General features: G+C 40.9%; 1 protein-coding gene across 4 annotated transcripts in view; it reads right to left on the minus strand.

The window, feature by feature from the left end:
• lrmda (leucine rich melanocyte differentiation associated) overlaps nucleotides 1-14,288 on the minus strand; it is a 1,191,210-nt gene that overhangs the window by 368,147 nt on the left and 808,775 nt on the right. For all 4 annotated transcript variants that reach the window (XR_010970929.1, XM_068020592.1, XM_068020594.1 and 1 more), the window contains exons 3-4: nucleotides 10,863-10,994; nucleotides 9,573-9,707 (exon numbers count right to left, since the gene is read on the minus strand). Coding sequence is in view for 3 of the 4 variants with exons in the window: in XM_068020592.1 (XP_067876693.1) it covers nucleotides 9,573-9,707; nucleotides 10,863-10,994 (267 nt within the window). In the remaining variant the exon portion in view is untranslated. The remainder of the gene's footprint in view (nucleotides 1-9,572; nucleotides 9,708-10,862; nucleotides 10,995-14,288) is intronic.

Raw genomic sequence — 14,288 nt, forward strand, 5'->3', positions numbered from 1 at the left:
CATTCAAGTGTTAGTGAATTTTAATGGTGTGATAAGTCTTAATTCTTCTCCTTCTTCTTCTTCTTTGGCATCCTTGTCTCGAGAGACAATGGGTAAGCGCCTGGAGGTGGTCAGTGGTTTGTGGAGCAGCGCCTGGAGTGGCTACAAAGGCCAATTCTAGAGTGACAGACTCTTCCACAGGTGCTGCAGATAAAATTGGTTATCAGGGCTGTTACACAGTTGGCTCTCTCCTTGCGCTTCTGTCTTTTTTCCTGCCAACTGCTAAGTCTCTTCAACTCACCACGCTTTAGCCCCGCCTTTATGGTTGCCCGCCAGCTCTGGCGATCGCTGGCAACTGACTCCCACGACTTGTGATCAATGTCACAGGACATCATGTCGCGTTTGCAGACGTCTTTAAAGCGGAGCCATGGATGGCTGGTGGGTCTTGCCAAACAAACTCTCTGGAACTGAAAGTTTACTTGTACAAATATGGAGTTTCACTCCGTCAGATTTTATTTATTGTTGAAGAGTTAAAAAAATTCTTAACTTTAAAAAAAACTTTTTCCATTCCATCTCTTTTATCTCTCTCTCAAACCCATCTTTCTTTCCCTCTCTTTATTTCACTTTCTGTACATGATTTAACATTGAATTAAATATTCTACCTTACACTTCCTGATTTAGACTCTGCTGGGGAATTTTAAAGGGTAAGGGGAGGCAAGCTCAGGTGAGTGCATGTGGTGAGTTAAATCCCCTAAAAGTGACATCGGGTCAGGATCCTGACATCCTCTTGCCCACTTCCGGGTTTGCAGGTGAGTGGGGAACCCCCTTGGAGCTGTTGGGTAAGTAATTGTTATAAGCAAATAGGCAATTAACTGCTATTTAAATCAATAATTCCTGCTTTAACAGCCAGCACACCCATTTCCTAAGCTGTCAGCAACTTGCCAGGGTCAACCAGGTGAGTGCGCAGCAGGGAGTGCGCCTTCAGTGGCAGGCTGGGAAGTTTTCAAACAGCGTAGCTGAATAGCTGCAACCTTGCCTAGATTGAAAGGCTGGTGCTCACAGTACTTCTTCTGAGAGTGTGCTTTCACTGCTTGACAGATGATTGCTAACTTATTGGAAGTCAGTTCAGCTGTTTTGCACTTCAGTCACCTTGAGCTGCATTTCCCTGCTGCTAGCCTTCATCATAGCATGGGAGCAGCTTTTGCAGCTCTAATGTACACCTTTGATGAGGAACAAGAGAAGCAGCAACAACAATAGCAACACCAGCAGCAGGGGCAACACCAGCAGCAGCATCACCTACCATCTCCTCAGCTACAAGCCACTCCACAGGGTAGAGGGACGGACACAGAGATCCAGCTCCAAGGAGCCAAGACCCACAAAACAGGGTCCTACAGGCAGAGGATAAGCTCTCTCGACATGGCCGAGGCTCTGGCTTTACATGGCAGGTCACTGCTGACATCTGAAGCCTCCTGCAACAGGACCTGCTACCCAGTGGACCAGGTGGTCATACATTGCCAGTGGCCATCAAAGTGGCTGCCACTTTTAGAATACTGCAACTGATATTATATCAAATGGAACTGAACTTTTAAAAATTAAAGTCATATAGCAAATAAATATTTTTTTTTTTTTTGGGCGGCACAGTGGCGCAGTGGTTAGCACTGCAGCCTCACAGCTCCAGGGACCCGGGTTCGATTCTGGGCACTGCCTGTGTGGAGTTTGCAAGTTCTCCCTGTGTCTGCGTGGGTTTTCTCCGGGTGCTCCGGTTTCCTCCCACAAGCCAAAAGACTTGCAGGTTGGTAGGTAAATTGGCCATTATAAATTGTCACCAGTATAGGTAGGTGGTAGGGAAATATAGGGACAGATGGGGATGTTTGGTAGGAATATGGGATTAGTGTAGGATTAGTATAAATGGGTGGTTGCTGGTCGGCACAGACTCGGTGGGCCGAAGGGCCTGTTTCAGTGCTGTATCTCTAATCTAAAAAAAACAGTTACACATAAAGTTGGTTCACATTTTTGGAATTTCACTCCAAGATTTCTATGTAATTTCTTGTGTTGCCTACTACAAGGATCCAGTGATGGATACTCATTAATGTTTTATGGCTTGAACATAGACCCAGTTGAAATATGTAATTAATAAAAGGCATTTCATGTCACTAATTCTAAGAGGCAACATCCACAAAAGAGTAAAACAGATGACAAGACGTTGCTTCTAATAGTTGGCTGGTTATTTGGCACCGATAAAGAAAAGAAACATCTGCATTTATATCACTGGGCATCTCAAAGTGCTTTATATCCACCGAAGTACTTTCAAAGTGTAGTCACTGTTGTAATGCAGGAAATGTGGCAGCCAATTTTGCACACATCAAATTTCCACAAACAGCAATGTGATAATGACCATATAATCTTCTTTTGTGATGTTGATTGAGGGATAAATATTGGCCAGGACACCTGGGATAATTCCCCTGCTCTTCATCAAAATAGTGCCATGGGGTCATTTACATCTACCAGAGCAGGCAGATGGGGCCTCGGGTTTAACGTCTCATCTGAAAGATGGCACCTCCGACAGTGCAGCACACCCTCAGTACTACACTGGAGTATCAGCCTTGATTTTTGTCCTTAAGTCCTGGAGCCATAGAGTCATTTATGGCACAGAGGAGGCTATTTGGCCCATCCAGTTCATGCTGGAGCATCCAGTCAGTCCCATTCCCCCACTCAATCCCTGTAACCCTGCTAGTTTATTTCCTTCAAGTGGCCATCAAATTTCCTTTTGAAATCATTGATTGTCTCTGCTTCCACCACCCTTGTGGGCAGTGAGTTCCAGGTCATTACCACCCGCTGTGTAAAAAAAGTTCTTCCTCACATTTCCCCTGCATTTCTTGCCCAAAACCTTAAATCTGTGTCCTCTAGTCCTTGTACCAACCATTAATGGGAACAGTTTTTCCCTGTCTAATTTATCTACGCCTGTCATAATCTTGTACACCTCTATCAATTTTCCTCTCATCTCCTTTGCCCCAAGGAGAACAATTCCAACGTTTCCAAGCTAACCTTGCAACTAAAATCCCCTATCCCTGGAACCATTCTGTTAAATCTCCTCTGCACCCTCTCAAGGACCCTTACATCCTTCCTAAAGTGTGGTGACCAGAACTGGATGCAATACTCCAGTTGGGGGCGAACCAGAGCTTTATAAAGGTTCAGCATAACTTCCCTGCTTTTGTACTCTATGCCTCTATTTATGAAGCCCAAGATTCCATATGCTTTGCTAACTAATCTCTCAATATGTCCTGCCACCTTCAAAGATCGATGCACATGCACCCCCACGTGCCTCTGTTCCTACACATTCTTCAGAACTGTGCCATGAAGCATATATTGCCTTGCCCTATTCCTTCTAATGAGATTCAAGTTTAGCAATTTAAATCTCTCAAGCCTTATGGTCATTGTTCACCCCGGAGGGGTTCGCCCTTTCAATATTAATGTCCCAGGTTGGCTTTGAATGTCTTACTAATGAAAGCAATCTCAGGTAGCTCAATCAATAGGGCAAGCCATTGTTTTGGATGCAGGCGAATCAGACATGTGTCTCCACTTTTGTTGTCTTGGAATGTGCAAGGTTTTCAAATGTAAATGGTGGCAGCCATTTTTAGCTGCGGCAAACTCTCTGTAAAAGTTGGCTGTAATTTAGTTTAGTTTAGTTTAGAGATACAGCACTGAAATAGGCCCTTCGGCCCACCAAGTCTGTGCCGACCATCAACCACCCATTTATACTAATCCTACACTAATCCCATATTCCTACCACATCCCCACCTGTCCCTATATTTCCCTACCACCTACCTATACTAGGGGCAATTTATAATGGCCAATTTACCTACCAACCTGCAAGTCTTTAGGCTGTGGGAGGAAACCGGAGCACCTGGAGAAAACCCACGCAGAACTTGCAAACTCCACACAGGCAGTACCCAGAATTGTACCGGGGTCGCTGGAGCTGTGAGGCTGCGGTGCTAACCACTGCGCCACCCGTAATATTCCAGCTTTCCTTTTTTTTTTAAAGTTTAATGTGAGTTTCCAACCGATGAAGTAAAAGTCCTCATTTGGCATTAAATGTGGTTATGATTGGGAGGGGTATGGTAGCATATTGATGTTACTGGAGGCCTAGACTAACGATCTGGAGGCAATAGCTCAAAACCCACCATGGCAGCTGGGGAATTTAAATTAAATAAATAAAATCTGGAATAAAAACCTAGTATCAGTAATGGTGACCTTGAAAGTACTGGATTGTCATTAAACCCAACAGTTTCATCGATATTCCTTAGGGAAGGAAACCTGCTATCCTTACCCGGTTTGGCCTACATGTGGTCCTAGCACTGATCCCTGCGGTACCCTACTTGTCACTGCCTGCCACTCAGAAAAAGACCCGTTTATTCCTATTCTTTGTTTCCTGTCTGCCAACCAGTTCTCTATCCATATCAGTAACTTACCTTCAATCCCATGTGCTTTAATTTTGCATGCTAATCTCTTATGTGGGACCTTATCGAAAGCCTTCTGAAAGTCCAAATACACCACATCCACTGTTTCTCCCTTATCTATTCTACTAGTTACATCCTCAAAAAATTCCAGTAGATTTGTCAAGCATAATTTCCCTTTCATAAATCCATGTTGACTTTGTCCGATCCTGTCATTGTTTTCCAAGTGCTCTGCTATTACATCTTTTATAATGGACTCTAGCATTTTCCCCACTACTGATGTCAGGCTAACCAGTCTATAACTCCCTGTTTTCTCTCCACCTCCTTTTTAAAATAATGGGGTTACATTAGCTACCCTCCAATCCATTGGAACTATTCCAGAGTCTATAGAATTTTGAAAAATGACCAGCAATGCATCTACTATTTCTAGGACCACTTCCTTAAGTACTCTGGGATGTAGATTATCAGGCCCGGGGGATTTATCGGCCTTCAATCCCATCAATTTCCCTCACACCATTTTCCTGCTAATACTGATATCATACACTTCCTCCTTCTCACTAGACCCTATGTTCCCCAACATTTCTGGGAGGTAATTTGTGTCCTCCTTTGTGAAGACAGAACCAAAGTATGTATTTAATTGGTCTGCCATTTCTTCGTTCCCCATTATAAATTCCCCCGTTTCTGACCGTAAGGGACCCACATTTGCCTTCACTAATCTTTTTCTCTTCACATATCTATAGAAGCTTTTACAGTCAGTTTTTATGTTCTCTGCAAGCTTACTCTCATACTGTATTTTCCCCTTCTTAATCAATCCCATTGTCCTCCTTTGCTGAATTCTAAACTGCTCCCAATCCTCAGGTTTGCTGCGTGTTCTGGCCATTTTATATTTCTCCTCCTTGGATCTAATACTATCCTTAATTTCTTTTGTAAACTACGGTTAAGCCACCCTTCCTGTTTTATTTTTGCGCCAGACAGGAATGAACAATTGTTGTAATTCATCCATGAGCTCTTTAAATGCTAGCTCTTGCCTATCCACTGTCAACACTTTAAGTAACGTTCCCCAATCTATCATAGCCAACTCGCACCTCATACCTTCATAGTTTCCTTTATTTAGATTCAAATGGTATGTACACTTTTAAGTTTGCAGCCAAGGGACATGTCTGTGAAAAACTATTTCTGCTAAAAAAACAAGTGTATTATTACGCCACATTATGAGGGGTGTGGGTGATTCCCATCTGACTGCAGCAACTGTCTTTTTTATTAGGGTTTAAACCCTTTGTGTTCTATTTGTCAAATAAACAGACAGTGACAGGTTTTCTTGTAGGTTTAAAACAGAAAATCAGTTATTTATTGATCATTAGGCCTTAACCTGAAATTGTCACAACCGCATCCACTCACGCATTCGCTCATACGCGCACACATGCACACACACAAACACACACAATAAGAGACAGATAGAGAGGAAAAGGGGTAAGCAAAGGTAAGTGGGGGTAGGTTTTTGGGGGGGGGGGGGGGGCGTCACGGTAAACCTATTGAATTCTCTCGCAAGTCAAATTCCCATTGGTTGCAGGCCTGAGGTGTTTGTAGGTTTCTCTCTTGGTTGAAAGTTCAGTTGAAGATAGTGGATCACTTCTAATTCACTGCTGTGTAAGTATAGATGTAGAATTCTACAGCAGGGCGCATTCCTTTTGGCTGGCTGGATTTTCTCAGTCTCTTTAGCTGGAAACAAGCTTCTTGGATGCTCCTTTGTGGATGTCTCTCTCTCTCTCTTTGAGACTGCCCTTTTAAGGTAAAATGTTTGTCACATCATCGTCTGGTAGGAGACGCTTTGATCTCTCCCCCATGGTGATCACACAATGGCCCAGGATGAGAATAATCCGGTTATGATGTTTTCACTTCATACCTTCTTTGCTTCAGAAGAACCCATTCAATTTGAGAATATTTCAGGATGGGTGTAAGATGGGTGCAACTGACACCTCTTAGTTTTGAAGGTATTCCTTTGTTCCTGTCAGACAGTTTGAATATACAAAGGCCAAGCCCTTTACCTTTGGCAGCTATTGTTCACTTTTTTAAAAGACAAAATCAACTTTCATAACTCTTCAGTTTTAGTCTGTAATTTTTCATCATCACACCTCTTGTAGGCATGACAGTATGAAGTTTACAAGTGCCTCAAGCTTTGCACAATTAAAAGAAATCATGTTTTTTTGAAGGTTTATACCTTTCACTTGTAGTGTGTTGCAGCATAATTTTAGGTTTTATGCAACCAATATGCTGTACGCGTTTTAATTGGGGCCCCTGACTTAAATGACACATCATTCGTCATCAAAAAAAAAAATCCAACACAAGTGATTTATGTATATTGGGAATCAATTAGAGCCAACAAAAATGCCCCCATTAACTGATATCAAGTGCACTCATACGCTGAACCTCACTCTGGTGCTACAGAACAGAGTCTGTATTCAGTTCCATTACTTTATGTAACTGACCTTGTGCTTTTCATGTTGTTTCCATGAGTCAGCAGTGGCTATAAATATGGTAGAAAATTATTCACCAATGTGAAAACTTTCTTCCTTTAATTAAATAGTTGAGAAAATCATTTACAAAATTTTATGATGTTACTACTGAAATACAACAGCATTGAAAGAGTACTGCCATCTGGAACATGTAGCTTGTGGGCCAACAAATCAAACATGTAAACACTCCTCATGTGTCAGCCAACACAGTATCAGCAGACTATTTACCATGATTTTAAAAAAACTGTATTTTAATCACTTTATCCACTTCAGGTGCTGGTTTCAAGGTCCTGTGACCTTAAAACTCCCAACATCCATTTACTCTTCCACATCATTCTCATTCAAATACAATGACAGCTTTTTTAAAATCAAAATGTACCACCTCACAGTTACTAATACTGAAATCCATTTTCTATTATTTGCCGTTTCCTTCGGTTCTATGCTTCCTATTTTAGCATTGTCTACAAATTTGGGCACTACGCCTTATACAGCCTTATTCCAAATAACTGATGCACACAATGAACAGTAGTGGGCGGCACAGTGGCGCAGTGGTTAGCACCGCAGCCTCACAGCTCCAGTGACCCGGGTTCAATTCTGGGTGCTGCCTGTGCGGAGTTTGCAAGTTCTCCCTGTGACCGCGTGGGTTTTTGCCGGGTGCTCCGGTTTCCTCCCACCACCAAACACTTGCTGGTTGATAGGCAAATTGGGCATTATAAATTGCCCCTAGTAAAGGTAGGTGGTAGGGGAATTGAGGGAAGATGGCGATGTGGTAGGAATATGGGATTAATGTAGGATTAGTATAAATGGGTGGTTGATGGTCGGCACAGACTCGGTGGGCCGAAGGGCCTGTTTCAGTGCTGTATCTCTAAATAAAAAATAAAAATTTAAAAAGTGGTCCCAGACCAGAATCCATGGGTCACAGTTGACCACTTTCAAATAATCTGTGCAACTGCCCTTAATTTCTACCCTCTCTTGGCTCCCTTCTTACCAGTTTTGAAATCCAATTTACTATCCTTCCCTCAATTCCATTCCTGTTATCCTCTCTAATTCTCTCCTCCATGATGCCTTATCAAGCCTTTCTGAAAGTTCATGTCCATCACATCCACTGCCCTGTCCACCATATCTAAACTCCTTAAAGAACAAATATCAGAATAAATAATCCAGCTTCATACATACTAGAGCCAAGGCCACATATTTGATTATATTTACTGAGTACTATATCCCATCTCTGCCTGCTTTTTTAAATTAAATTTTTATATTCCCCTCCCATTAATTTTCTTTCTTCCTCTCTTTGCTGGTTTTCTCAACCCTCCCTCACCAATTCATTGGTGCTATGCATCCTTCAGGACTGGCCTAAGTGGCCACTGCTTATGTGTGAACCAAGATAGTATCAGCAGACTATTTACCCACAGGCCACAGTAGTTGGGTGCGCCCATGCCCTCCCCTGGCAACTGCGTTCTCAGGTTTGTCACATGTTTTAAAGAGTGATCAAAATGAGGAATCCTGGCTGATTTCTCTCACCATAACACTAGGAATGCTGAGCCCTATTATACAATTCTACCAATGCCCCAGTTAAGATCAGCAATCTCAGCAGGACGCTTCTACATCTGCATAGCTCTGAAGCTTACAACATTAACTAGCTAAGATTTTTGAAGGGTTAATTTTTGTTGGTTGAAAAGATCCAACCCTCTTAGTGTAGGGCACTACTCAGGTAAATTATATGCTTAAAAATAATTCTGGCAGGATATTTTAACGACTTTAATCCTTTTGAGGATAAAGGGCATGACCTTGGGAGGGGTGTGGAAACTGGGCCAAAACATGATGGCAGTTTGGTAATGAGGCAGTGCAAAGTAAAACTGAACACTTGGACAGGAAATAGATACAACATCAATAAAAAAATGTAAAACTACTTTAGGGTTTGCAGAGCTCCCCAGCACTTTTCCCCCAGGTTTTACAGATCCTGCCAATGCAAATGACTATCCTCAGGATAAAATCATAGATTTAAGTTTTGTTCCTTTACTATGGTAAAGTAATGTATTATATTGTGGCAAAACTTCACATGTAGTTATTGGTAGTGCAAAACGCAAACTATATGTACACAGAAAGGGCCTGCAGTGTTGATTTGATTAAATAGCCTAATGTCATGACTGTTACATGCTTGTACTTTCAACGCAAGATTTAACTTTTAGAACTAAAAGTTTTCCTTTTGTGCATTGTGTTATTGAAACACATGAAAAAGCCATACTGCAATCTTGGCAAAAATTCGCATCACTTTAATTTTTTTCAAGCAGGACACAGTTTTAAAGTTTATTAACAGCAGTATTTTAGATGTGTTTTTTCTAAGCTATGGATGTGTGACATGCTGTAACTATATCACATACTGTAAAGACTGTCAGTTGTATATGTCTTTTTGACAGCACTAAATGAACCATGCCTACTTGCCACTGAATAACTTCAAGTTACGCCTATTGTTTAAATGATTAATTGGTATATTATGAACAAATATGGCTGAAAGTTAAGAAACAACAAACATCGGTGATTTTTCATATATTTCTTCAGCAGATAACTGAACGATATTTATCTGAAGGTAACGGCACTATATCTCTTATCAACAAATACAACTAACCTGTATCTCTGGTAGTCACTTTCATCGTTGTCCAAGCTGACAAGTTCATTGGGACAGGCTTCATTTCCTAGGAGGCTGAGGTACTTAAGCCAAGGAACCACTTCAGCTAAATGATCCAAAAGGCTGTCTAATTCGGTTATGTGCCAAAGGTCATGGTTAAGGATTCAATCACATTAATGAAAAAGCATTTATAGGGAAGCAGCCACAGGTTAAAAAAAAATCATATGCATCAGGAGATGACAATCAAATTTACTGCAGCACTCAAGACTTGTCAATGTTATTGTTAAAGGGGCAATTCACGGCTAACATATGTCAGAATTTTGGCATATATTGAAAGAATGTGCCTCTTTTTAGTTCACTTTCTTTCAAAGGTTCAGTGTGAAACATTTAAAACATTGACAAAATGATGGATGTTGTGTGGCTAAATGGTAAGCAATTGTTGAAACAGAAACTTTTCCAACAAAGAAACAAACAGTTAGTTCACACTACATCCATCACAAATACATTCAGTCCATTGTAAAATGAGTCTACAGTGGCAAACAGTAACAGCCTTATTTCCCCACAAGAATATAAATGTTGGGTTAATACTTTTGTACAGTCAGAATTCTGTCTCCAGTAAATTCTGAGAATATTCCTGTACCTTCACTGACTCTGTAGGGCTCTGTTAATTTAAAAGACAACAAAAACTGCCTTTCTGTGGAGGTATTTTAGGTGCTTGTACAAAAAGCATATTATAAAAAGAGTGTTTATTGCAGTACCTTAGTGGAGAAAAAGCCATGAAAATGGTGGTTATATCTGGTATATTTGAAAGTGTTGTAGTATTTCCTAAACTAACTTCAGTTTACTCACTTCCTTCTTCCTTTTAGAATTGCTCAATGGATATTTCATATATACACTTTAAGCAACGCGTTCTATATAGTACTTATTCTAATGTAATTAAAAATGTTTACTATAATGAACACCATTTATATGCAATAGTTTCAACTTGCCCTTTACCTCGTTTAGCATTTTCTGTGGGCCTGATTTTATCTCATGCAATAATTATTCCAGCAGAGGGCCCCCTTCCATCCAAGACCAACTCTCCCGCATTCCTTTAAAAAAAGCAATTTTTTCCATTAATGCTTACAAAATGATTCCAAACTGTGATTATTTGAGCTTGTGAATTAATATGCTGCTATTTAATTTCTGGTATGTCCCTCAATGAAGAGAACACTATTTGCGCATGAACAAAATTTCAAGTACTTTCCACTAAATTGGATGCTACATAATTTACAATGCCATTGTGCAGAGGATATTTGGTTCTTGTTGATTGTCAGAGTATGAAGGTGTGGTAACCTAGGCAACTGCAGGTCATTTCTGAGAAGATTGTTGTCCAGGATTAGCTCTTCCAGGCAGATGAATTCTTCCAGTCCTTCCAATGACCTGCAACAATAAGGGAACAGGAAAAATGATATGCTACTAAATCAGGAAGGCCATTATCCACGGAAATAAATATTTCAACCTTCCCTTTCACGAGCTGGAAAGTTTTGGTTTTGGCCTGACAAGCGAGTGAATGACAAGAATTAGTGTCAGAGAGAGCACTGGCACAGGCTCACATTTTTCACACTCTGGCAGGATGAAGGATGGGGGTCACTTAGTGAGTAGCCAGGATCTAAAACAAAAGGCTTCAGATATGCAGCCTGCAGGATGAATTTGTCAATGTCTTGTGCCTTGAGGCACCCAGCTTTCCCTGACCCAAACCTTCATTCCCAAGATAAATAACTCTGTCACAGTTCACCTTCATTCCCTGGACACAAATTTAAGTTGTCATCCATCATTCAGTCCAAATATCATTCTTGAGCAGCTAATGAATCTAGCTTTACCATCACTCTCAGATGTGACCACTGTGCAAGCTGAAGAGATGAAATAAAATTAAATGTTATATTTATTATACGAGGCTTTTGTTTCAAATGGGAGCACAAGAAACAACCCTCTTCACCTATCTGCACCTGGAAAGCCTGTTAGGAGACTCAAATGTTCATAGCAACAAATAGCCCATGCTCCTGTATATTTAACCATAAAAACACATTGTTTTCCAATAATACTATGTAAATAGAATATTCTTATCACGAGAATCAGCAAATGGATTGGAACTGGCAAATGGAAAAAAAGCACACATCTAAATGCTTCAGGGGACGCATAAAACAAAATGACAGAGCATGAAGTGGGACAAAGGCCCTGGAACACTAGAGGGAGTTTCCCATTGAAACATCTAGGCTCACTACAAAAGCTTGATTTAGTATCAGAAGCAGGCAAAGAAAGTTCTGTACAAATCCCCTTACACCTGTCTGATTTTGATCATTTTTGCCATGTAATGTTATTAGCTGGTCAGTTAAAAGGAGCTGCATCACACAAGGGCTTGCTTATTAATTGTTGTTTTCATGTCATCAGCTCAATATGCACTTAGTGATTTAATCAGCTAAATTCTCAACGGTAAACCAAGGGAAGTGGGGTGGGGGGAGAAGAGGAGAAAAGGAATAGTGGATGTTGACAATCTCCTACAGAAATCTGTATTTTATTTAAATGTCTGCTGTTTCTTTCTTGATGTGTTTACACTTTCTCACTACATACTTGAAACAAATAGCAAAATGAATCGTAATGACTGGTAGTTGTTTTTGCACAGTTTTGGTGGAAAACTGATGAGCGGTGTTATGATGCCTACTATGTCTGCCTATGCACACAGCTCTAATGATCTGAAAGCTGCCCATTATCTCACCCACAGGTACCATCTCCTTTACCTTACTGCAAGGCTCACACCATTCTCCCAGCGGAATCCCAGCATATCCGAGAAATTTACATCGCAATTTCAAAAGTCATATCAAGATGACAAAACATCAAAATGCATTTCCTTCTGCCCAATTCAAATGGAAAGAACTTTAAATTTCCACTGTAATTAACCCTATCCTCGTTAAGATAATTATGATCAAGCTCCCTGTCAGACCTAATATCCCAGAATCATTGCCCATGGCTCACACTTCACCCTCATTATCTTACAAAAATGTTGCATACAACAGGCAGTGGCAACTGGCCTCCCTACTGAGCACTGAGGCGGCTTTTTTTTGAAGGGAGGGGGCAATGTGTTATAAGGATAGGTCTACAACACCAGTGTGAAAAGGCAATGTTTAGATTCAAACAAAGCAGCACAGACTGGGGAGTGACAGTCAAATTGACATGCTGTTCAGAGGGCAAATGATAAATGTTTGATGAATTGGCAAATGCTGAAGGAGTGATGGGCTTCATATGTGCATAATGGACTAGCTGCCTTTCAGATCTGATTGCCTGCCAAGATAAGAGACCATAATGAATGGGCGAACAGAGCCCTGCCATAAAAAGTAGGATTCAACTGGTTTTAATAAACTTAATAAAAGTGCAGAAGCAAGAGACAGCAGTTGAAATGAGATGTGAGAAAAGAGTGAGATTAGATCTATTTTAAAATCTTGATGGCAAAGTTGCAGGAGGAGAAGGAAATAGGAATAAAAACAAAGTTCTGTCACAGGGACTGTGAGACAGAGTGCCTCCGGTGCACTGGGTGAATTATAGACTGCCTCTCAAGATTCACAGCTCTTCGTGGTAGGAGGTTAATATTCTCACATGTCATTAGGTCTGCTGGCTCCACTGATGGCTCATTGAATCAGGCAGCAAATTATTTCCTCATGCTGGAAAGGACACCACACTTCAAAGGGAAGGAGCCAGGGTCAGACTGGCTCTGCAGTTTGATTAATGACTCAGGATCAGCAGAGGTTGCCTGTAGGTATGAATGTGACTGAGGCTTTTGACAACACTGACTTTAGAGCATGGCTTGACCCAAGCTCTTACTAACTTAGTTTCTAACATTGCTTTTGACTGACCTGATGGGGACTGTCAGTTAAGTTTATGACCCTTTACACCATGCTACCAAAGATGGGAGTCGTTGTCTGCACAGTTTGATAGCTATTTTTTCAAAAGTGTAACTCTCTACGAGCAAGTCTTTGTTGTAGTGACTCTACTCAGAATGTCCTGATTGCCAATATATCCCATTTCATGAATTATTTGTTTTTACATTCTATGGGGCTGATTACCCTGGATGGAGCAAAGCAACTACCGGCAGTTGGTTTGAATATAGAAGTAATACTGAATTATCACTAAGCAAATGTCACTTCAATTCCTTCTGATCAATTGACTCGATGGATGTCATCGATGCCAATTGCCTCTATTAAGCCACTCCCTACATCAGAGCACATCAAAGCACTTTAAACTACCTCACGCCCTCCCCCACCCCTGCTCCTCAACGGATAAGCACTTTAAACCAACAAAGTAAAATTTCAGAAGTTAGACTTTGAAGCACAAAACAAAGACTAAATTACCTTTCACATCACTACGTGCAATTTCAAGTCTTTAACCCTAGGCGAAAAACAATCTCAATATTTGAACGTGAAGTTGAAATAAAAATGGCTGATTATATAATCGTGACTAGGCCTAGGGCTTCAACAGTAAAGAAAGGATTAAAGTCCCTACCACCTGTGTTGTCATTCTCATGGGCCCCATTACCACCACCTTATTCATTTTTTTAGCCAACAGATTAAAATGCAAGTGCCACAATCTTTGATCTTTCATTCAGCAACAAAAATCCATTGAAGCCTCCAACATTTTCTGCTGTGGTAATTAGTACTCATTAAAAGGTTTCAACAGCCTGTGCAG

This window comes from Heterodontus francisci, chromosome 42 (assembly GCF_036365525.1).
Source record: "Heterodontus francisci isolate sHetFra1 chromosome 42, sHetFra1.hap1, whole genome shotgun sequence".
Lineage (NCBI taxonomy): Eukaryota > Metazoa > Chordata > Chondrichthyes > Heterodontiformes > Heterodontidae > Heterodontus > Heterodontus francisci.